At 56.7% G+C, this 22,469-nt stretch overlaps 2 protein-coding genes across 5 annotated transcripts in view; one reads left to right on the forward strand and one right to left on the reverse strand.

The window, feature by feature from the left end:
- Window positions 1-11,409, reverse strand: part of PIP5K1C (phosphatidylinositol-4-phosphate 5-kinase type 1 gamma) — a 34,555-nt gene extending 23,146 nt beyond the window's left edge. The window contains exon 1 of one of the 3 annotated variants that reach the window (XM_065699933.1): window positions 11,073-11,409. In XM_065699933.1, the coding sequence (XP_065556005.1) occupies window positions 11,073-11,169 (97 nt within the window). In that variant the 5' untranslated portion in view covers window positions 11,170-11,409. The remainder of the gene's footprint in view (window positions 1-11,072) is intronic. The other 2 variants (XM_065699934.1, XM_065699935.1) reach the window with 2 other exon arrangements.
- Window positions 11,410-11,495: 86 nt separating this feature from the next.
- Window positions 11,496-22,370, forward strand: TJP3 (tight junction protein 3). 2 transcript variants are annotated; one of them, XM_065699929.1, is made up of 21 exons: window positions 11,496-12,105; window positions 12,311-12,410; window positions 14,735-14,887; window positions 14,963-15,087; window positions 15,171-15,273; window positions 15,700-16,114; window positions 16,407-16,510; window positions 16,907-17,069; window positions 17,159-17,249; window positions 17,414-17,478; window positions 17,617-17,695; window positions 17,795-17,951; window positions 18,634-18,742; window positions 19,175-19,394; window positions 19,647-19,843; window positions 19,991-20,086; window positions 20,740-20,810; window positions 20,919-21,224; window positions 21,495-21,719; window positions 21,936-22,069; window positions 22,147-22,370. In XM_065699929.1, exons 1-21 carry the CDS (start codon window positions 11,885-11,887, stop codon window positions 22,244-22,246), a joined length of 3,234 nt encoding a protein of 1,077 aa, XP_065556001.1. In that variant the 5' UTR covers window positions 11,496-11,884; the 3' UTR covers window positions 22,247-22,370. The 2 variants fall into 2 exon arrangements, with proteins under 2 accessions (XP_065556001.1, XP_065556002.1); XM_065699930.1 differs by having other exon boundaries at window positions 11,499-12,105; window positions 21,936-21,988.
- Window positions 22,371-22,469: the final 99 nt, after the last annotated feature.

Below are 22,469 nucleotides of genomic sequence, written 5' to 3' on the forward strand. Positions count from 1 at the left end.
GAGCGGAACAAAACAGGCTCCCCAGCACAGCTGGGATGCCAGCCTCTTCCCAGCCTCTGGCTCCTCTCTCCATTACGGCCTTCAAGTCCAGATCCGTGTACAGAACTCGCAATAAAGCTTGATGAGGATTAATTAGACAGCAAACATCCCAGCAGGAAGCATAACCTCTCCAGGATAGAGTCAGCTCGGTGACGACATCCAGGCACAGCGGCACCATGCTAAAACCACGACGCCAATTTCAAGCGAGCCCATAAAAGGCTGAAGGACTTTGAAGTTACATTCCTCACTGCCTTCCAGAGGAGCTACAGCAACAGCCAGTTGTCCCCTTACCTTTGCTCAGGGGTATGATATGCTTCAGATCCACTTCTAGCAGGTCACAACCCACCAGCACCACTCACTGGAGTGTCTCCTGGCTCCTGGGAGAGCTGCAGGTCACCAGCAAGACAAGAGACAACCTCCTGTTGCCTTTCTAGCTGCAAAAACATCAGGAACATGAATGCAGCACAAGACCCCGAGCAGCCCCTGGGACTATCTGTGTGTTCAGATGGAGTTTTCAGCTGCCACAAGATCCCAGATCACCGTTTCCCAAGACCAGAGTCAGCTCTGTAAGTGCTTGGTCCAGAATTTACTTCCTGCCTTTGTTTTCTGAGCACTGCTCCAAATCTGCTGCCTGCAGGCTCCTGCCTAGAAGCAGGATTCAGCACTCTAAACGTGCAGTGTCTTCAGTGCAGGGCGGATGCTCAGACGGATCCTCCAAGAGCCACTAACAAAGAAGGAGAAGCAAGAACTGAGTAATCACAGTCTAAGATCCCAACAGTTTAAACACAACTGGTTCAGGCTGGAAAGCAACTTAAACCTCCTCCAGTTCTAACTCCTGCCACGGGCAGGGACCCCTTCCACTAGAGCAGGGTGCTCCAAGCCCCTGTGTCCAACCTGGCCTTGAGCACTGCCAGGGATGGGGCAGCCACAGCTCCTCTGGGCACCCTGTGCCAGCGCCTCAGCACCCTCACAGGGAAGAGCTTCTGCCTAAGAGCTCAGCTCAGTCTCCCCTCTGTCAGGTTAAAGCCATTCCCCTTGGCCTGTCCCTACAGGCCCTTGTCCAAAGCCTCTCTCCAGGTTTCTTGTAGCCCTTTTAGGCACTGGAAGACTGTGACAAGGTCTCACATTACAAAACCAGCCAGACCGGGCTTTCCAAGGAGCCAAAACGAGCACACGGGCACACTGAAAGGCACAAACCAACCTCCATGTTTCTTCTTGCACTCCAAACGTGCAGCTTCAGCCCCCAGCCAGCAGGACCAGGGTAACCACTGGAGAGTAGATGGCACAACAGAGAGCAGAAACCAGAATCTTAGCAGCCTCCAGGAGAAGGCAGGTCTTTCCAACCCGCCCTTCCCAGGCAGGCAGGGTGACCTACTTGGATTATTAAACACGTTTTCTTCTTGTAAACCAACACTGCTTGATGAGGCTCCCAAACACCAAGTAAGCTTCAATATTAAATCACAAGTTTGGGGGGTTTCCCCACCCCTTCAATGTGGCTCCCATCAGCAGAAAGAGCTGCAGCACCCTGGGCATGGGGAGCTGCTTTTGGAGAACCTGGAGAAATAAGGGGATAAAGCAATCTGAGACAACTTTGGCTTGGGACAAGGCAACTCCTTACAGGTTTGACACTTAAAGCCATCCAGTTTTCCCTGGAGCGCTTGCTGACTGAATCAGTTTTGGGATCATCTACACAAAAGCTTGTGCTGGTTGAACACTGGATGGCCTTTAAGGTCCCTTCCAACCCAAACCAGAATCTATGATTCTGGGACACAGGACAGGGATGGATTTACTCCAGGAAAGCCTCTGTACAGTCAGTGTCCGACACAAAAAAAGGACTCTTGAGTTTTAGCCCTGCCTCCCCTGAAAGGGCCTCCCCTGCGACTCCCAGGAGCAGCCAGGGACAAGCAATCCCATTTCACCCCCTGTTCCCCTCCTCTCACCTCCCACCCCAGCTCCATGCCTCATTTTGCCATTTCAAGCACACAGGAACCACCTCCACTTTGGGGAGGGAAGGTGACATTTGCAAACCAGGATCTGCTGCACCACCCCTATGTGCCACACTCCTTTCCCAGGCCCTTTGCCTTCTTTGGTTGAGCATAAACTCAGGAGGGAAAGGAACAGCCTGGCTTGTACAAATTAAGGGAGAGAGCTTAATGTACCTGCTAGGTAGGACAGGGCCTTGGGGCGCTGCTCAGCTTGCTCTGCTCCTTTCCACCCCTGCTCTACGGGTTCCTCAAGGACCCCACCAGCTCCCCTCACAACTCCCTGTTCATGTGATGATACCTGCAAGGCTGGAACCAGGCACAGGACAAGGAATTAGCGGCTTGAAAAAAGAAAACTTCACTGTAGCTTATCCCAAACTTAAGCTGATAAACAGCAGAGGATGCTGTTACTGAGAGGGCAGGAGGATGCCTTTGCACAACATCAGCTTCTCTGGGCACTCCTCCAAAGCATCTCAACCTGTCTTGGCAGAGCCAGAGAAATCATTTGAGCTGCTTTGTCAGAGCAGACAGCAGATGCACAACTAGCAATCCAGCACTCAGACAGGGACAAATGATTTCCCCCACTTTCTCTCTCAGCCCCTTCTCACAGAGGGCTCTGCAGCTAAACAAACTTGGCACCTCCAATCCAGGAGGAATGGGCCAGACCTTCTATTGCTTCCACTATTTAAAAGTATCTTCTGTAGATGCTACTTGATGAGAGCTCCCTCCTCTTGGCCATTAGCGGTTCAGAATTATTCTCTGACTAAATTAAAATAGAACTCAAGAAAGAAATTCACCTCCCCAAGTCTTCCATTTCCTGACTCGGTAAAAGACACGCGAAAGTCCAGCTCCTACAGTCACAGCAGGTAAAGAAATCTCCCCTGAACTCGCATAACCACCTACCACCAGGATATACACAGTAAGCACAGCTTTAGAACTGCAGGAGCTCCACATCCCAACCAACAGCGATCTCCAAAGGGAAAACAAGACGCTTTGTCTCAGGCCACCCTCCACAAGCCTGGTAATGAGTGGGGTATTTCCTGATTTACTCCACAGCCAAAGCTGCTCGTCTAAATCCTCTCAGATTTCATTCTGCTCTTGCTAATGTTGCTTGACAGAGCTTCTCCAAAGGTCCTCAAACACTGGAGACTCAAGAGCGGATTTCAGGCTGGGGCTGCGCACAACCTGCGTCACTGCATGTAAAGTCCTTTTGGTAGGCTGCTCACATCAGGTTGAGTCAAGTCTCCTTCACACCACACTTCGGGGCTGCCACGGGTGCTGCTGATGACGCTACAACATGCCTGGTCTCTGTGACCAGAGTTTCAGCCGGGTGCTCCTGCTCTGCTCTAACAAAGGCACCTGAACAGATGGAACAAAACAAGCTCCAGCGATGAAATGTGCTGCCAAAAACCATAACTCAAAGTTTCAGCGAGTGCAGCTTCCCTCCCTGGGATCCTGGCTGGAGCCTGGCAGCTTGTGACTCAGCTACTGCCTGAAAATAAGCCACCTAAACCCCAGTAACGCTTAAAACCACTTCTAGAGCTCTTAGTAGGAAAACCAAGCAGGTGAGACACATGTAGATAGCAGGAAGAGACAACCTTCAGTTTCTTATTTTCTTTAATAAGCGTTTTCTGGCACTTCCAGCCCAGAAGCCTCCTTCTCACAAGAGTGTCCCAGATAGTTAATCCACCAGTGACTCCTGCTTAATATCAGCATGAAAACAAACATCCAGCCCTCAAGACTAAGGCAGAGAAAGGCTATGTCATCATTTCTCTTCCATCACAATTCATATAAGCCTGAAGAGAGGATGGGTTGAGGGGAAGTACCCTGCAATTCAAAAACCCAACAGTATGACCATCACAAACTACAATGGGAAGCACAATGTGCACCCCCAGAAAAGCTTTAGCATCTTGTAATGTAAGTTAGGATTACAAGGGGGAAAAAAGGAGTGAATGAAGCAAAGGCAATTGTTCACCTTCAGATTTCAGCTCTGAGCCCTGAACAAACAGTCCTTCCCAAAACAAAGCCGTCACATAATTTGTGCTGTTTAAACCCACAGATAATCACCACCCGGTAAGCCAAACTGAGGAAAGCCCTAATGTGCCTTACTTCTGCATTCCACCTAAGCCAGTGTTTGCCCTGTGACTGAAGAGCACCCCACTGAACTGCAGGTTCCAGGCACTGATGTTCTGCTGTCTTTGCTCCATCTTTGAAGTTAGGGACTCTTTTACATCCCTACAGCTTGCATTTCTGCCAGCAAATTCCACACTGCCCCCATCAACACACATCCAAACAGATGGCGAGAGCACCACTGAATGCATACAGCAAGAAAAACTGTCATTTTGAAGACAACACCCATTTAAAGTGACATTTAAAAGAAGACAAGTGGTTTCAGGTATTGCATCTGCCCTCTTCTGATTACATCACTCCTTCCTCTCAGCGTGGGGATGCTGCAGAACCGACTGCATGGACAGGAATAGTGAAATCAAAGAAATCAGAGAGAACCAAGTTTCGTATCAGCATCTAAATGGAGTGCCTGACTGCTTGAAGTACCATCAGGCAGCCATTCAGAGAAGGAGCACTCAACCAGATGATGGTTTCAGCCAGCTGCCTCCCTTTGAAAAATGCAGAAATGGACAATTTTGCCTTGAAAAACGCAAAGAAAAATACTCAATGACTTGGTCCATCTGATAAGCAGAAAGACTGTAGAAAGAAAACTGCTGCAGCATCCTTACCATCAGCTGCTTTATCCTGCCCACACCAGAGGCTTTGTGTCCAGCTCCCCAACACCAGAGGGACACGGAGCTGTCAAAGTGAGTCCAGAGGAGGCCAAGGAGCTGCTGTGAGGGCTGGAGCAGCTCTGCTCTGGAGCCAGGCTGAGAAAGCTGGGCTAGGACAGCCTGGAGAAGAGAAGGCTCCGGAAGGGGAGACCTTAGAGCAGCTCCAGTGCCTAAAGGGGCTGCAGGAAACCCTGAGAGGGGCTTTGGACAGGGGCCACCTCAGCCACCAGTGATCTAAACCTGAACTTACTTGAGGTGACAGAATATAAAGCAACAACTGAGAATGGTGAGCTCCAAGCAGAACAGAAGTCTACCTGACAATTTAAACATCATCTTGCCAGGCAGCAAATGAAAGGGCAAAATAATCCTGGTTAATTCTGCTCTTGAAGAACCACAACATGGTCACCAGCACGGTCTGACACATTCAAAACACCCATTTTGAAGGGCAAGATCCTGATATGTCCAGAGTTTGAGTGATGTTAAGGACAGGCTTCCACACCAGCTCTGCCAAAACACGGCGTGGGCCCAGCTGCCTGGTCTCTGCAGCAGGGACCCCTTTGCCTCCTATGGAAAAACATGGAACAGCTGCGGAATCATTTGGAACACTACATCCAGTGAAAGAGGGACCGAGTGGCTCCCAGCCCAGCACGCCCCTTCGTCTGCTGGGGAGCTGCCTTTCCTCTGGGAGCTCAGTGCTGTTTGACATCAAAGCACTCGCAGATCTTCTGGAGAAGACATTAGGAGGTATCTACCATGGGAGAGGAACACAGAGGAGTTGAAGTCAGCAGTTTAATGAGCTTTGTCACAGAAAACTTCACCAAGTTTAAATAAAGAGTTATTAACTGGTGTGGCTACATGGACCCTTCATGATGATCTGCACCAAGCTACCCTAGGCACCACCGGGGCCACGGCAAGTCCAGAGCACAGCAGGAGAGTCTTAACAGCAGCACAAGGCACAAAGCTCAATTAAACATCATCTCCCTGCATGGCTGGGAGAGGCAACAAGGAGCACCTGAGCTACTTGGAGCTTGACTAGTCCTGAGCTCCCCATCAGCACCGTCCCAAGAGCTGCTACGTCCTAATGGCCACAAACAAGGCAAAGCTGCCCTGGTCTGATAATCTGTTAATTCCCCCGAGCCCAGGCAATGGAGCTTGGCCACACGGAACAAAGACAGGAGCTCGTGGTATGCGGGGTTCCGAGCACAGCTAATCCACAGGCCCTTTTGGAAGTGGCACTGTATCTGCTCAGGTTGGTCTTGTGACAAACCTTGGGCTGTGACCTGGTTTCCTCTGCCCTGAGCAGCAGAAGCAGTCCAGGAGAGCTACCCAAAGTGGGTCCTGCCTTCCCAAACACCACTCACAATGGGCAGGTCTGCAATGGTGGAGATGCCACAGAATCCATCAACCCATTTTCAACTCCTCTTTTCTCCCAGGAAGTCCTTCCCACCCTCTCCAATAGCAGTTCCTGCAGACAACACACAGATTCTGCTGATGGAGAATGAGGAGATGAGGACTGTGGGAGCAATCTGGTCCAGTGGAAGATGTCCCTGCCTGGGGCAGCGGTTGGAACTGGATGAGCTTTAAGGTCTCTCCCAACACAAGCCAGTTTGTGATTCCACGCTTCTAACAGCCATTTATCAGAGATGCAACAGCACAGGATATGCAATCTCCACACTGCTATTCTTCAAGTATCAACTATTCCAGCCTGTTTCTGTGTTAAATAATTAAGAGACCCTATCACACCCTGACTCCAGTTGTCCACATTTGTATTTTTTAAGGAAAATTAGGGAAGTGCTTTTGCTGTATTCAAAGCAAGAGGGAAGAGAAGCAAATGGGCTAACTCCTGGTGAAAGACAGAGCCTCTCCCCAGCGCTGTGAGCCAACGGAACACGTTGTGGTTGGCAGTGACCAGCTCACAGTGAACACGTTGAAGCCTCCCCATCTCCTCCTGCCACAGCAGATGCTCTGACTCAGGTGGGTTATTCACCACAAGCCAGCGCAAAAACCCACATGGAAGCTGAGGAAGCCACAAGAACACACGATGGAAGGTGGTGATGCTTAATCAGGGGGGTTGACAGCATTTTCTGCTTCAGCGTGGGGGTGAGGAGAGATGAAGTGACACAGGAGCTGCTCCATCACTTTTAGCTCTTTAATTACAGAAAACCTTTCCCAGGAAGTCCTGAGGTTAACTCCGCTTCTGACAACATTGGCAAACTCACACAAGCACCAGGCTGCTTTCAGGATCAGAGTCTTTCTAAGAGCTACCTATAGAAGGAAAAACCCCAACGTTACCTTATTGTCATGGGCTGCTGTAAGGCTGCTTGGAGCCCTACATGCTCTCTCTGCACAAGTGTCTTTGAGGAAAGGAGGTGCCGAGGCTTTAAAAGACCCCTTTTAAACTTCGCAGAGTCTATAGAGCATGCCCCATGCTGCTCCTGCCAGCTTCCCCAGCACTACAGGCTCTGGGGAGAGCAAGGAGGATGCATTCATGGGATCAGATCACACAGGGAGGGCAGGACCAGCTTTGGTTCCTGTTTTCCAGCAGCTCTGTCCAAACACTGGAGTGTGCAGAAGTGTCCACGCTGGAGCCTGCCAAAGGTCACTGCCACCTAAACACAGCCAAACCTCCCTTGTGCTGGGAGCTCCAGAGCGTTTCCCCCTCCAACATCTGGAGAGATGGACAAGGGTAATCAAAGGTGACAAAGATGCGAGCAGCAGGCAATGGGAAGGGCTTTGTCAGGGGCTTGCACACCCACTGCTGGACTTGACTGGCTGCAACTGGGAGATGTGTTCATGAAGGAAGTGAGCACTGGAATTCCTGCTGCTGCTTTCCAGGCTGCAGTCACCTTATATGGGAAAATCAGATTTAACAAGATTGTGCATCTGGCAAGAGCCCATAATGGTCATGTCAGTGAATCACTTCAATAATCGTTCCCAAATGATGCACTGCTCATACTAAATCCACTCAGGTCATTCCCTGAGGAGCCCTTCAGGAGAGGCCCAGCGAGCTTCCCAAGTGGGACACAGTGGCAGCTTTGCCAGCAGCAGATCCAGGGCTGCTGGAACGGACTGCTATATACAGGTCAATGCCAAATGCTACTTAATGAAAATGAGATTAATCATTTTTCGTCCTGGGTTCTCAGGGATTCGATCTCCAGCCTGGCCTGACATGGATACAGATGGGCTCAGCATCCTTCAGGACACTGCCTGGATCTCTCTGCCATCTAAACGCTGCCCTTCACAGCCCCCAGGCCCCAAAATCCCATTTGCTTCCCCATTTGCAGATTCAGATCTTAAAGGACAATTAATTTGCCCGAGCAGCCTGAATTCTATTTTCGCTGCCTTCCTCCTTCCCTGCAGCTGAGCTGTGACTTATTGACTGTGAAGGAACCGCAGGGTCTTTACAAGTTCAAGACACAGGGTGGTTTTGTGTCTGTTTTTGCTGAGCTGACTCCCTCTGAAATCATCTTTGCTACCACCATTTCATGGGCAGGAGGCATGTGACACCCAGCAAAGCTGTGAACAAGCATCATGCTAGGAATGCTGTTTACATTTGATTTTTCCTCAAGCTGGTAAGTTCTCTCCAATTTCCCCCTTCATCACCTTGGTATGGCTTGAGCTGCTTGTGCCACATGGGGTAGAATTCTTCCCCTATCTCTAATCTGCTCATTGAGACAAAACAATGCTGCCAGCAGCCCTTCAAAAGTCACCTCAAAGTGATCATGGCAAAGAGGGAAGAGCTGGGTGCTCTCCCAGTGCAGATGGGCTTATAGGTGCTGTCAGCATCCAGCAACATGGAGAGCTCCAGCTCTGGGTGCAGTGAGACAACTTGTCATTTCAGCTTCCTAAAACAGAGGATTCAACCCTGAACACCATGCTGGAGGCTTCTGCCCAGACTCCAAGCCATAAATGATGGGAAGGCTGCAACACATGGAACAGGAGATGCGAAAATTGGAAGTAAAACAGACATCAATTTTCCTTCCCCATTAGGCTGAGGATTTCCACCTTTGCAAGAGGCGGTGAACAGCTTTGCCACCCATGTGTGCCAACAGTTCTCTAATAACTTGAGAGCCTTTGGAGAAAAGGAGGTTTCCAGGTGCTCTGTCTCCTGGGTAGAGGGATGATGATGATGTGCCTCTCCTCACCCAACCATTCCTGAAGGATCCTGGTGCTCCTGTCACCCTGAAGGCACACAGAGCCTCCACACGCACCTCTGTTTGCGCCAACAGCTCTGCTATTCACACCAGAACAGGTAAATGTCCCCTGCAGTCCCTTCCGAGGGGATGAAGATGGGGATCCAGGGAGGAGCACAGAAGCCATTTATACCCATTACATTTTGAAACACCCTTTTCCAGCATGGTGGTGAGAAAACTTACGAACCTCAGATTTGGATTCTTGGAAAGGGACAAACTGGGGCTGTGTGCTCCTGTGCGAACCCTGCTGCTGGCACAAAAGGAGGTTTTCTCCCTCAAAGACTTCCTAAAGCTCCCTTCAGAAGCCTCTCCATGCCTCACGTCAACTAAGTCAGGCTTTCTGTGCCTTTCAGCCCTTCTCCTCCATCCAGTTTTACTAACCAGCTCCCCTTGATACCTACTGAGTGCTTGGGGCAGGTCTTCGCTGACCGGACCCATGCTCTGGCTTAACCCCACCAGATCCATTTAGCCAAAGCCCAGCACAAGCCGCCCTTGCTCGGCAGCACAGAGCCAGGGAGCAGATCCTGGCTGTGCTGGTGACCCTCCATCCTTCATCCACAGCACGAGAGCTGTGGGGAGTGGCACAAAGCACGTGTAGAGACGGGTCAGGAGTGATGAGCTCCACCAGGCACAGTCCTGACCCAAGTGCAGCAGAGCCATCGAGAACCTGCCCCAGCCCCTCCACACAATACCCACTAGCTGCTGTCACGTTGTCCTCAGCCCTCCCAGGAGCTCCACTTGCAAACTGAGGCCGAGTGACACAGTTTGGACGTGACCCAAGTGAGGAGTAAGCAACTTGACTCAGAGAATCAAAGCAGCAGTGAAATGTCTGGCTCCAATTCACGTGTTTTTTACTATCAGCGTCAGGTAAGCCAGCTGCTGGCTTGTACGTTCAGAGTTACTTGCAAAGAGAAGGAAAACACACACTCCTCCTTAAACTCAATGATCTTGGCATGAGCAACAGCCCTGTCCCCTCCCCAAAACACAGGAAGGTGACAGAGAAGTCAGAAGGATAAGGAGTATTGTAACTGTTCATTGCCAAGAGGCTCTCTCAGCATCCCAGGCTGGAAGCCCACAGCTGTGCTAGGAGAATGCTCCCAACAAAGAGGTCCAAAGGCAAGCTGAGCGCAGGTCTTTCCCTTCACAGCAAGGGACTGCAGCAGGAACGCTGGGGACAGCTTTCCACATGCCTCAACCACAGCCCCTCACACAAAATTACCCCTCACATCCAGCTCTCCCGACAGGGGGTGACACCCATGACACAATCACAGCTCCCGCTGGCATTGCTGGGGGTTTAGCACTAATGAGCCGCATTTAAAGCCTGGGAACAAGGAGATCTGCTGTCATAACACAGCCAAAACCCATCCACCGTGTAGCAGGCTCAGAATGAACCTGGGGCTCAGGCGGGTGATGGGGGGCATCCTGTCAGACCCACAAAATCAACCCGAGAGCAGGGCAGGGCTCTGCAGCCACACACAACCCGAAAACCAGCAATTAAGAGGTTCTTAATGAGCTATAAATTATAAGGCAGCAGAGGCAGGATTGCTTGGACAGCCCCACATGTCCAACCCTGCCAAAGGGGAACCCAGAATCCTTAATGCTGTCAATGGCGGTGTCAGGCTGGAGCTTGCTCCCTGCCTCTTGACGATAGGTTTCTGGGGCCCCCCATCAGCTCCCCAAAGCAAAGCAGACCCCCCTGGAGCCCCAGCAGCCCCCCCAGTGCAAGGCAGAAGCCTCCCGGGGGGGGGCGATGGTGGTGGTGAAACCATTCAGGACCCGGGGGGGACGGGGGTTGCTGCAGTTGGACGGGACCACGCGGTACCCCGGAGGTGGCACACTGTGGGTGGGGGAGTTTGGACTGAACCACTCCGAGCCCCCCCCATGGGATCCAAGGCACAACAGGGAGCACTGCCGGGAGGTACCACTTAGCCCCCCCGCGGGGGGTGCAGCTGGGCTGAACCATTCCGAGCCCGAGGGGAAGCCGCGCGGCGGGGGGCTCCGCCGGGATCGGGTGAACGGCCGCACGCAGGGGAACCGGCCGGGGGCGGTGCTGCCGCCCGGTGCTCGCAGCGCGTTACCTCCTGCCGCGTCCAGGCCCCCCGCGCCGGCCTCCGGGGGGGCACCGGCGCCCTCCACGGACGAGCCCTCCTCCTCCTCGGACACATCGGGCTCCATGGCGGGCGCTCGGCAGGCCCGGGGCAGGCCCCTGCCCGCGCCCGCCGCCTCCTCCGCGCTCCTCCCGGCCCCGGCCGCCGCCGCTGAGGAGGCTGGGAGCAGCCAGCACCATAGAGCGCGGGAGGTGCCGCGGACAGACACGCCCCAGCGCTGCAGGGCGGAAGAGGCACCGGAAGTAGAGCGGGCTTCTTCCGCCGGGGTTTATCGCGACGCGGGGGCGTTGTGTCGCGAAAGCCGGCGGGCTGCGGGAGCGGGGTCGTTGCTGGGCCCCGCTGCGAGGCGCGGCGGAAGGGGCGGGGTCTTTGCCTAGGGAGGCACCATAGAGATGAGCGGGGGGGCGGGACCTGCTGGTTTCCATGGCAGCGGGGCCGGGGCCGGCCTGACCCGGGACCCCGCTGCGCTCGCGGTACCCCCGGGGGAGCGAGGCCCTCCCCGAAGGGTTTGTCCGGGGCTGCCCCGGTCGGGGCCGTGGCTCCACCTGGAGGTCCCGGGTATGGGATAGCCCCGGGGTGTGAGGCAGCCCCGGGGTTATGGGGCAGCCGCGGGGGTACCGGATAGTCCTGAGGGTACGGGGCAGCCCGAGCCGGCCCCGCCGGTTCTCCCGGGCCGGTCACCTCACACCACTGTGCCCCGGCCCTGGGGGACAAGCGTGTGTCGCGCAGCCGGAGCTGCAGGGCTCTGGCCGGGGCCTTTCTGAGTGAGCAGCGGCGACTCCATGGCTCCTACTCCGCGGTGGCGGCTCGTGGCCGGGGGCTTCCGACGGGACTGGTCCCCCCTCGACAGCCCGCAGCGGAGCTGCCACCCCTCATTGCGGCCCCGCTACCGGCGCCGGCTGGCGGCGGCGGCCTGGAGCGAGAGCCGCGGCGTGGAGCTCGTCTCCTTCACGGCAGGGAAGCGGCTCTGCAGGAAGAGGAGCGACGCGGGGCACGGCCCCAGGTGGGGGGCCGCGGGGACAGCACCCATCGGCACAGTCACCTTCCTCTCCTCACCCCACCGCGGCCAAGTTTTCTCCGCTGGCCGCAGCCCCGTCCCCTCCCGGGGCTCCAGAGGAGGTGTTGGGGGTCCGGGGAAGGTGACTGAGCCACCAGCACCGCAGGGGACACCTCCCCGCGCCCCTCATCCTCCTACTTCCCGCTTGCAGGAAGCATCTGGCTCACAAAGGGTTACGCAAAGCACCCTGGAGTGACTCCACTGCCACCAGCCCCGGAGCTTGGCTCCTTCCTGCTCAGACCCGAGGCTCGGTGAGTGTCTGACCCTGTCCCCGCGCTCTGCTGTCCCCTGGGAAGCGGCTGTGCTCCGGGTCCCTCTCTGAGTAGCTTCCGGACCCAATGACCTTCCTGGGACTCTTGCCCCAATAGAGGGGGATACCCCGGAGTGGGAGATCCTGGGCCCCCGCTGCCACAGTTCCACACCCTGAGGTGCCTCCATCCTCTGGATGGACTCCGGTGGGGTCAGAGCTCCTGGAGACCCTTGTACAGGGTCTCCCATTGCAACATGGCTGGAGTTGGGTTAAAGCAGCTTCTGGGGGCAGCTGAGACCTGCCAGGGGGTGAGGGCTTGGCTGAGAGCAGGAACCCTGCTGATCCGGGGAAGGCTTCAGGGTTCCAGGTTGAGGACCCATGTTGAGAGGGGGGATCCCCACATTGCCAGCAGTGTCAGCTAGAGGTGGGCACAGCCCTGAACAAGGGAGCTTGCAGTGGGACGAGCTGCCCCAGCACAGCCCAGGCTTTATTTGGCATTTGAACTTCCAGAGAGGAGGTTTAGGGGAGGTATTGGGAAAATCTTCCCTGTGAGGGGGAAGGGTCAGCTGGCACAGGGTGCCCAGAGAAGCTGTGGCTGCCCCATCCCTGACAGTGCTCAAGGCCAGGTTGGACAGGGCTTGGAGCAAGCTGCTCCAGTGGAAGGTGTCCCTGCCTGTGGCAGGGGTTGGAGCTGGATGAGCTTTCAGGTCCCTTCCAATGCAAACCAGGCTAGGATTCTGTGATCTTAAGATCAAAACGCCTGGGAGACAGTGGCCACAGTACATGTGGGGCTCCCAGTGCTGGGTGTGTTGGGCTGGGCTGTGGTCAGCTCTGCCCTGATACTGCCTCTCCCGGCGGGGACATTTCGGGTGCGGGCTGGTTTCTGTCACAAACCGGCCAAGCCGGCTCCTCCGGTGCCAGCCTTGGCCTTTGGCTTGGGGCATGTCCTACTCCAGGTCCCCACAGAGACACCGGAGGTAAGTCCAGGGCCTGGTGGCACTGTGGGCTGTGCTGGTTGGTGAGTCTGGACCCCACGCTGTTCCCCCTGCCCCAAACTGCTGCTGCCTGTGGAGAGCCAGGGGTGGTAGTGGAATGAGTGGCTGGTTTGTGGTGTCCTGGTGACGGGACAGCAGTGGGGACAGCGAGAGGCTGTTGGTGGGGTTGGCTCTGGCACTGCGGGTGAGCCGTGACCCTGGGGAGGGGGATGCTCTGGGTGCCCCGTGACTGGGTCCCTGGGACCTGTGGCTCACCAGAGCCCGTAAGCACTGGTGACATGGCTGACCTATGACCTGGCAGTTCAGGTCACTGATCCAGCAGGAAACCACCCCACCACCGTGCTGGGGCTCCTGTGTCTTAGTGGGGTCCTGCTCAGCCCCAGCCACACTCTGGGCGTGTGTGTCCCCACGTGTCACACACCACAGGTGCCAGGCAGGCACTGGGGCTGGTTTCGGTGGCTCATGACGCAGAGGGGAGGCCTGGACTTTGCCCTCTCCTCACAGCCTCGCCACTGGGACCATTGCTGAGCCTCGGGTGAATGATTACACTGTCCCTCCTGGGGCTGCTAGGACCTGGGCCTCATTCTGGGGGTGCAGCCTGGTGCTGTGGTGCAGCTTCAGTGAGGGGCTGGGCATGGGGAGCCAAAAAACCTCTGCAGTTTTCCCATAGGATCCCTGCTCAGCGTTGCTAAAGGCATTGCCCACAGGGTGGCAGCATCCCTGATGGCCCCTGGTCCCAGCAGAGCTGCCCCAAGGGAGCTGTGAAGGCTTCCAGCTTCCCGTGGCACCAATGTGGAGACTGAAGGGTGGCTGAGGCGCAGTGGTGAGCCAGCGTGGCTGTCCAGAGCAGTGCCCTGGGCTCTCCCTCTAGAGAGAAGCAGGACCACAAGGTCCCAGTCATGGAGATGGGTCCTGAGGGTGAACACTGGCACAGGGTGCCCAGAGAAGCTGTGGCTGCCCCATCCCTGGCAGTGCTCAAGGCCAGGTTGGACACAGGGGCTTGGAGCAAGCTGCTCCAGTGGAAGGGGTCCCTGTCCATGGCAGGGCTTGGAACTGGATGAGCTTTAAGGTCCCTTCCAACCCAAGCCATTCCATGATTCTGTGTGACCCACCTGCCCTGCATAAAAGCTCCCCTTCATGGCAGCATGTCCAAGGGGACAGAGATGGATCCCCCTGGGGGGTGATTTGGGAGCTCTGGGTTTCAGGACCTGCTCCCACATGGGGCTGGCCAGGCTGCAACATGGCTGCAAGTCCTGGTGCCATGGTGGGTGTCCAGGGAGTCTGCCCCTGGCATCCTCAAGCTCAGCTTTGCTTCTGCTCTTCATTTCAGCTCCGAGTGGGATTGAGGAGGAGCCGGCGCTGGTTCCCGGCCCCTGGGCAGGGCTGGCTGTGCTGCCCGGCAGCGCTTCTTTGCTTGCGCTGGTGCATGGCCGCCATGGAGGAGATGGTGATCTGGGAGCAGCACACAGTGACACTGAGCAAGGTGACCACAGCCTGGGGTAGCCATGGGAGGTGGAGGCTGTCTGTGCCTGACCCCCCTCTGCCTTGTCTCCATTAGGACCCTCAACGGGGCTTTGGTTTTGCTGTCTCTGGAGGCCGGGACCGTCCCAACAGGGTGACTGGGGACACAGCAGTGGTTGTTTCAGACGTGGTGCCCAAGGGACCAGCAGCAGGACGGCTCCAGTGAGTGTGTGGGGATGTGGGGGGTGCCCACTGCCAGCAGGGACAGGGAGGGCAGTGACCCATGGTCGTGTTTTCCCTGCCAGGAGGAAGGATCACATCGTGATGGTGAATGGCCTTTCCATGGACAACGTCTTGTCGTCCTTTGCTGTCCAGACACTTAAAACCTGCGGCAAGATTGCCAACATTGTGAGTGTGCCCTGCTGGGGCTGGCATTGTGCACAGGACCACACTGGGCCTGTCCCCCACGCCCCATGGCTCTCATTCGGGGCTTGGAATTGCTGTAGAAACAGAACCATAGAATTGTTTGGGTTGGAAAGGACCTTAAGCCCATCCAGCTCCAACCACTGCCACGAGTAGGGACACCTTCCACTAGAGCAGGCTGCTCCAAGCCCCTGTGTCCAACCTGGCCTTGAACACTGCCAGGGATGGGGGAGCCACAGCTTCCCTGGGCACCCTGTGCCAGTGCCTCAGCACCCTCACAGTAAAGAACATCTGCCTTATATCTACCCTGAACTTCCCCTGTTTAAGTTTAAACCCATTTCCCCTTGTCCCCCATCTCCTGGCAGAGATGGCTGCACCCACCATCCTCTTCTTCTCCCTTTCCACCTGCAGACACTGAAAAGACCAAAGAAAATCCACCTGCCTGTGGGCAAGAGCAGCCTTGGCTCCTCCAGCGTGCCCCGGCGCTGTGACTCGGACGAGGATTGTGGGTTACCCAGTGCAGGTCCCACCCTGCACCGCTCCCAGGATGACCTGGACCACAGCCAGGGCTACGATGGGGACTCATCCAGCGAGAGGAGCTCTGGCCACCACCAGGATGAGCATCGCCACCACAAGCTGGTGTCCCGGCGGCGAAGCAGCGGCTCAGATCGGAGGGGCTACAGCCAGCGCCGCTTTACCAACGGGTTTGGCCACGAAGAGCCCACGAAGGGACTGGCCCTGGTGTCAGGCTTCAAGCGGCTGCCGCGCCAGGATGTGCCCATGAAGCCCATCACATCACTCCTGGTGAAGCAGAAGCAGGATGAAGGTGAGGCCTCTCCTGCCCACTTTGTTTCTGGGTCATGTCACTCAGTTTGTGGCCATGCATCCCACTGGGTGGAGGTGATGGTAGGGTTGGTGCCGGGGTCTGGCAGTGTGTGCCATGCTGGGTGCTCCAAACCCATCTGGCCTCAGCCTGGGATTGCAGAGCTCAGCTTTGGGGCTTGCTGGTGCCCCAAGAGGAGCCAGGGTGGGCTTATGGGCATGGTGGTGAGGTGGGACCTCAAGTGGGTCCTGCATCTGCCTGGGCTCTGCACTGTCCTGGGCTCTCTCTGGTGCAGAGTATGGCCTGAAGCTGGGAAGTCAGCTCTTCATTAAGCACATAGTGGAGAACGGGCTGGCGGCGAAGGGCAGCTCCTTGCAGGAGGGAGACCTCATCCTAAAGGTATGGGGGGGGCCATGAGGTGCACAGTGTATGCTGGGGGTCTCATCTTCCCCTCTTTGGGGGGGCTCATCCCTGGGTAGCATCACTGCAGGGATGCATCCACCCCTGTGTCCCATGGCACATGGTCTCCTGGGCCCCAGGAGCTCTAATGTTCAGTGTGTATCAGGGGTAACAGTGCTCAAAGTATTTGGAGAGCAGGAAACGGAGGGAATCACTTCCTTTGCACACATAGGCCAGGCAGACCTGTGGCTGCTGGGACTTCCAGAGCAAATGTGAGGGGTATAATCCCAAAACCCCAGTTGGGACTGGGAAGATAGCACTTCGAGCATCCTATTCGAGTGGGGCTTCCCTGGGGGCAGCTTTCCCCAGTGAAGCCTTTTGCTCTGCCCCCTCCAGATCAATGGGGTGGACAGTGGGGACATGTCCCTGGCTGACACCCAGCAGCTCATCGAGCAGATGGAGGGGACCCTGACCCTGCTCATCCTCCGGGACCACCGGCAGTTCCTGGTCAACATCCCTGACATAGAAGACAGCGAGAGTGACAGCTCCCATATGGATGGTGAGGGGGCACGGTGACGGAGCCATGGGTCACATACCCAGCACAGGGACTGGATGGTCACTAATGCGTCTTTCCTCCTGTTGCTGCAGATATCTCTGACATTAACTCTGAACTGTCCCAGCTGCCACTCCCTGAGACCTCCCCACAACCTCCAGCTGCTGCCACTATGAATTCACCCCCGTAAGCCCCGTTCTGTGCTCCCAAGCCCCTCTTCCCTGACATCCTCCCAGTGCTCTTTGCCTGGCTGGAGGGGCTGCCAGGCAGTGCCCGACTTGCTCCTCTATCTCTGCTGCCACTGCCTCTGACCTTCAGCACCTACTGACCTGCCTACATCCTGCTTCCAGGGAGAGGAGACAATCACACGGGGACCCTGCAGCCAACACCACTGTTGGCAATACTCCGGACCCTGGTGAGTGAGCTCAGACCAGGCCAGGCACAAGAAGGTCTCCAGTGGGCTCCAGGCTCCCTCGTGCCTGGTCTCCCTGTGCCTTGTTCCACACCCTGAACTCCCTTCACCTCCTGTCCCAACCCTTCTCCTTCCCTGCAGACCCGCTGGGAGCTGTGGAGGGCGATGGTAGCTGCAGCCCCCATGCCAGCCCCTCGGCCCATGCTGCCCGCAAGGATGGGTAAGGCTGTGGGAGATGGGGAGCGGCTCTGGTGCAGGGCTGGGGTCACAGGGTGGGTGACACGGCCCTGCCGGGCTGACCGTGGCTCCCCCGGGGCAGGTACACTGCTGACTGCAGGGCTGTGCACTTCGTGAAGGCCAAGAGTGTTGGGCTGCAGTTGGCCGGGGGGAACAACGTGGGCATCTTTGTGTCCGGTGTGCAGGACGGCAGCCCTGCTGCCAGCCAGGGCATCCAGGAAGGGGACCAGATCCTGCAGGTACCCAGGGCTGGGAATGGCTCCGAATGCTGCTGCACATGGGCTGGCCCCAGCCCTCCCTGCTCTGATACCTCCCCAGGGTTTGGGTTTCTCCTGCTGGGCATTATTTCAGGGCAGTGCTGGTGCCCCGCAGCCATCTGGCTGGCTCTGTGGGCACTGCCTGAGGGGAGGGTTATAGAATCCTGGACTGGTTTGGATTGAAAGGGGCCTTAGAGATCTTCCAGCTCCAGCCCCTGCCATGGGCAGGGACACCTTCCACTAGAGCAGGGTGCTCCAAGCCCCTGTGTTCAACCTGGACTTGAGCACTGCCAGGGATGGGGCAGCCACAGCTTCTCTGGGCACCCTGTGCCAGCGCCTCAGCACCCTCACAGGGAAGAGCTTCTGCCTAAAAGCTCATCTCAGTCATCTCTGGCAGGTTCAAGCCATTCCCCTTGGCCTGTCCCTACAGACCCTTGTTCACAGTCCAGTCTACAGCACCCTGTAACACCCAGTGGGGTCCAGGCACTACCTCAGCTGCCCAGAGATTCTCCCCAGTGTTACTGGGGGTTGTAGCAGACACTTTAGTGACAGGGATGAGTTTCCTCTCCCACCTGCCTGCTCACTGCTGTCCCTGGGATCCCTGCTCATACCCATGCCCTACTTCCTGCTGGCAGTGCTGTGTCTAAGTGCTTTTCCATGGCAGGTGAACAACACCAGTTTCCAGAACCTGACCCGTGAGGAAGCTATAGAATATCTCATGAGCCTGCCACCGGGTGAGGATGTCACACTATGGACCCAGAACAAGCAGGACAGTGAGTGATGACTGGAATTATCTTGGGCTTCTGCCTCCCCATCCTCTGTCTCTTCTGAGCAAGCATCAGAGCTGCCATGGCCCTTTCTGACCCTGCAGGGTAGTCTTTCCTCCCTGCACCCCCCTACTTTTCCTCCTACAGAGAGCTTATGAGAGCAGACCAGGCCATCCTGGCCCCATTTGTGCTTCATCATCCTGGAGCACGGGAGCTTTCTGGCACCATGGCTCAACCTGGAGAGGCCAGGACGTGCTGGGGGGTCTGGTCCTGTTGTCCCCAGCATGCCTGAGAGGTGTCCCCATCATGCTCCTTAGCAGCAAGGGGTGTGGTAGAGGCTCCAGCCAAGCTCCTTCCCAGACCTCTCCAGCACTTTCTCCTCCAGCATCTTCCTCAGCCACCTCTTTCGCTGATGGTCCCTCTCATCCTGGGCTCCAGTTTACAGGAAGGTGATCTCCTCCAACGTGGGTGACTCGTTCTACATCCGGACACACTTTGACTTTGAGAAGGACACTCCATCAGGGCTCAGCTTTGTTCGTGGGGATGTGTTCCACGTGCTGGACACACTGTACCGGGGCCGGCTGGGGAGCTGGCTGGCAGTGCGCATGGGCAGGGACCTGCAGGAGCAGGACAAGGGCATCATCCCCAACCAGAGGAGGTAGGGATGGAGCCAGAAGCCAACATGAGCAGAGCCAGGGGATGGCTCCCCAGTGAGGCTGGGATGTGGGTGGTTTGCAGGGGCTGGTGGGAAGTGTGAGCTGGTGAAATCCCTTCTCAGTGATGCTCTGGTTGTCAAAAGTCCTGGAGGGAAGAGGCTACCACAGCCTCATCCAGCCATGCTACCGAGCAGGACACTGGCTTCTCCTGCCCCACTCCTTGGAGCCTGGTTCTGATCCCTTTCCTCTTGCAGGGCTGAGCAGATTGCCAGCCTGGAGTCTGTGCTGAAAGCCACGTCCAGTGCCAGCCTCTCCGGAGCGCGGGCTGAGTTCTGGAAGCTGCGGGGCCTGCGGGGAGCCAAGAAGCTGCTGCGGAAGAGCCGGGAGGACCTGTCTGCCCTCACGAAGCAAGGCCAATACCCACCCTACGAAAGGGTGGTCTTGAAGGAAGGTGGGCACCAGGAATGTGTTCACCTTGGGGCTGCCCCATGGGGAGTCCCAGGCCCATGAGCACCTCGAGGAGCAGGGCTGGATGCTGAGGTGCTGTGAGCTTTGCCTTCACCCCAGCTCCATGAGCAGGTCTGTCTTCTCCCCACAGCCAGCTTCAAGCGGCCAGTGGTGATCCTGGGCCCCATCACAGATATTGCCATGCAGAAGCTGAGCACGGAGCTGCCTGAGCTGTTTGAGATTGCCCGTGAGTACCCCTTGTGTCAGGGGACCTGCATGTGGGAGTTCTTGACCTGTAGCTCTGTCCCAGTCCTGCCTCATTGCCCTCCTCCATGACACCCCAACACCCTCCTGGAGTCATTCACCCTCTCCCAATGCATCATGATCCCAGGTAGACCCCAGACATGCCCCTCTCCCGTGGAGCCAGGCTGGGAGAGCTGGGCTGAGTCAGCCTGGAGAAGAGCAGGCTCCTTAAGGGAGACCTTAGAGCAGCTCCAGTGCCTAAAGGGGCTGCAGGAAACCTGGAGAGGAGCTTTGGACAAGGGCCTGTAGGGACAGGCCAAGGGGAATGGCTTGAAGCTGCCTGAGGGGAGACTGAGATGAGCTCTTAGGCAGAAGCTCTTCCCTGTGAGGGTGCTGAGGCACTGGCAGAGTGCCCAGAGAAGCTGTGGCTGCCCCATCCCTGGCAGCGCCCAAGGCCAGGTTGGACACAGGGGCTTGGAGCACCCTGCTCCAGTGGAAGGGGTCCCTGCCTGTGGCAGGGGGTTGGAACTGGATGAGCTTTAGGGTCTTTCAACACAAACCAGTCTGTGTTTCTATGATTCTATGACACATCCTGGGGCTGCTGGAGATGCCACATCACCCCCAGCCCCTCTCAAACCCCATTGCCTTGTCCTGCAGCGAGCCTGCCCCGTGATGGGGCATCAGCCAAGGTTATCAAGATGGACTCAGTGCAGCAGATTGCAGAAAAGGTGAGAGACCTTCCCTGTGTCCTCAGAACTGGGTGGACCCAGGGGGAGCACATGGCCCTCGTCACTGTCCCTGTCCCCGGTGGGGCTGATGGCCGTGTCCTGCCCCAGGGCAAGCACGCCTTGTTGGACATAACACCCTCAGCTGTGGAGCGTCTCAACTATGTGCAGTACTACCCAGTGGTGGTGTTCTGTGAGCCTGAGAGCCGTCAGGGCATCAAGGCCATGCGCCGGTGGCTGGCTCCTGACTCTAGGAAGAGCTCCCGGCGGCTCTATGCCCAGGCCAGCAAGATGAAGAAGCATTGCAGCCACCTCTTCACTGCCACCGTCAGCCTCAGCAGCAGCGCCTGGTACGAGGCCATCAAGGACATTGTCAGGACGCAGCAGAATCAGCCTGTTTGGACAGCAGCAGAACAGGTACGGGGAGAAGCTGTGGCTGCCCCATCCCTGGCAGTGTTCAAGGCCAGGTTGGACACAGGGGCTTGGAGCAAGCTGCTCCAGTGGAAGGGGTCCCTGCCCGTGGCAGGGTTTGGAGCTGGAGGAGCTTTAGTGTCCCTTCAATCCAAACCAGGCTGTGGTTCTATGATCCCCACAGCGAAGCAGGAGCTCCAGCAGGCAGTGACAGGGCACACACCCATGTCCTGCTTGCAGTGAGGTCCCAGGTTTCTGTCATCCTCCCCCCTGCAGTTGGATGTGGCACTGGAGGACAGTCTGGACCTGCTGAACTCATCAAGGGCAGCAGGCTCAGGCTACCTGACCTGTGACAGTCGTGCCAACAGTGACTATGAGGACACGGATGGGGAGGTGGATGCCTGCACTGATGGCGAGGCTGAGGATGCCTACATCCAGGAGGGGCTGTCCCGCTCCTCTGAGCCAGCACAGGCTTCCCCGAGCCACGGCCTGAGGGATCAGGTGAATGCCCCCACACTGCTACAGGGAGCTGCTGGGACTACCAGGGCTCATTCCTCTCCTGTGGCCCAGGCACGGTGTCACACTGAGCTGCTGCAAGCTCTAGCTGCACATCCATGCCCAGCTCTGGTTCCCCATGTGGGAACATAGCCCAGCCCCAGACCAGGGCACAAATCTTGCCCTTACCTCTGACCCGTACATCACTCTGGGCTTTCACAGGTAACTGAGGAGCAGGAGGAGCAGCAGGAGCAGCAGCCCTACAGCAACATCAGGTACTCTGCACACCAATGCCAGCCTGTGAGGGGGGTTCAAGCAGCAGCCCCAGAGCTGGGGAAGAGCCTGAAGAGCCCAAGGTGCCAGCTCTGCCTGCCCTGACCTTGCCATGTCCCCACCAGTGGCAGAGGCATCACCACAGCTTCTCATCCCACAGGGAATACGAACATGCTGCTGTGAGGAAGAGGTTCACACAGGCCAGAGATGACTCAGATGAGGATGAAGGCTACGAGTGGGGTCCAGCTACAGACGTGTAGCCCTGCCACTCCCCCATGTATCATGCAGGCAGTGCCACACAGCACCCTGCACTTCCCAGCACCAGGTGCCTCTTTCCCTGTTTTGGCTTCTACTGCTGGAATAAAAGGGATGTTTTAACCAGGATGGGCTGTTGCTGTGTGTGCTGGGTAGCAGCACACAGGGGAAACCCATGGAGCAGGGTGGCCTTGCTGGGACATCTAACGTCTGGCACTAGAGCTGAGC

This window comes from Lathamus discolor, chromosome 21 (assembly GCF_037157495.1).
Source record: "Lathamus discolor isolate bLatDis1 chromosome 21, bLatDis1.hap1, whole genome shotgun sequence".
NCBI lineage: Eukaryota > Metazoa > Chordata > Aves > Psittaciformes > Psittacidae > Lathamus > Lathamus discolor.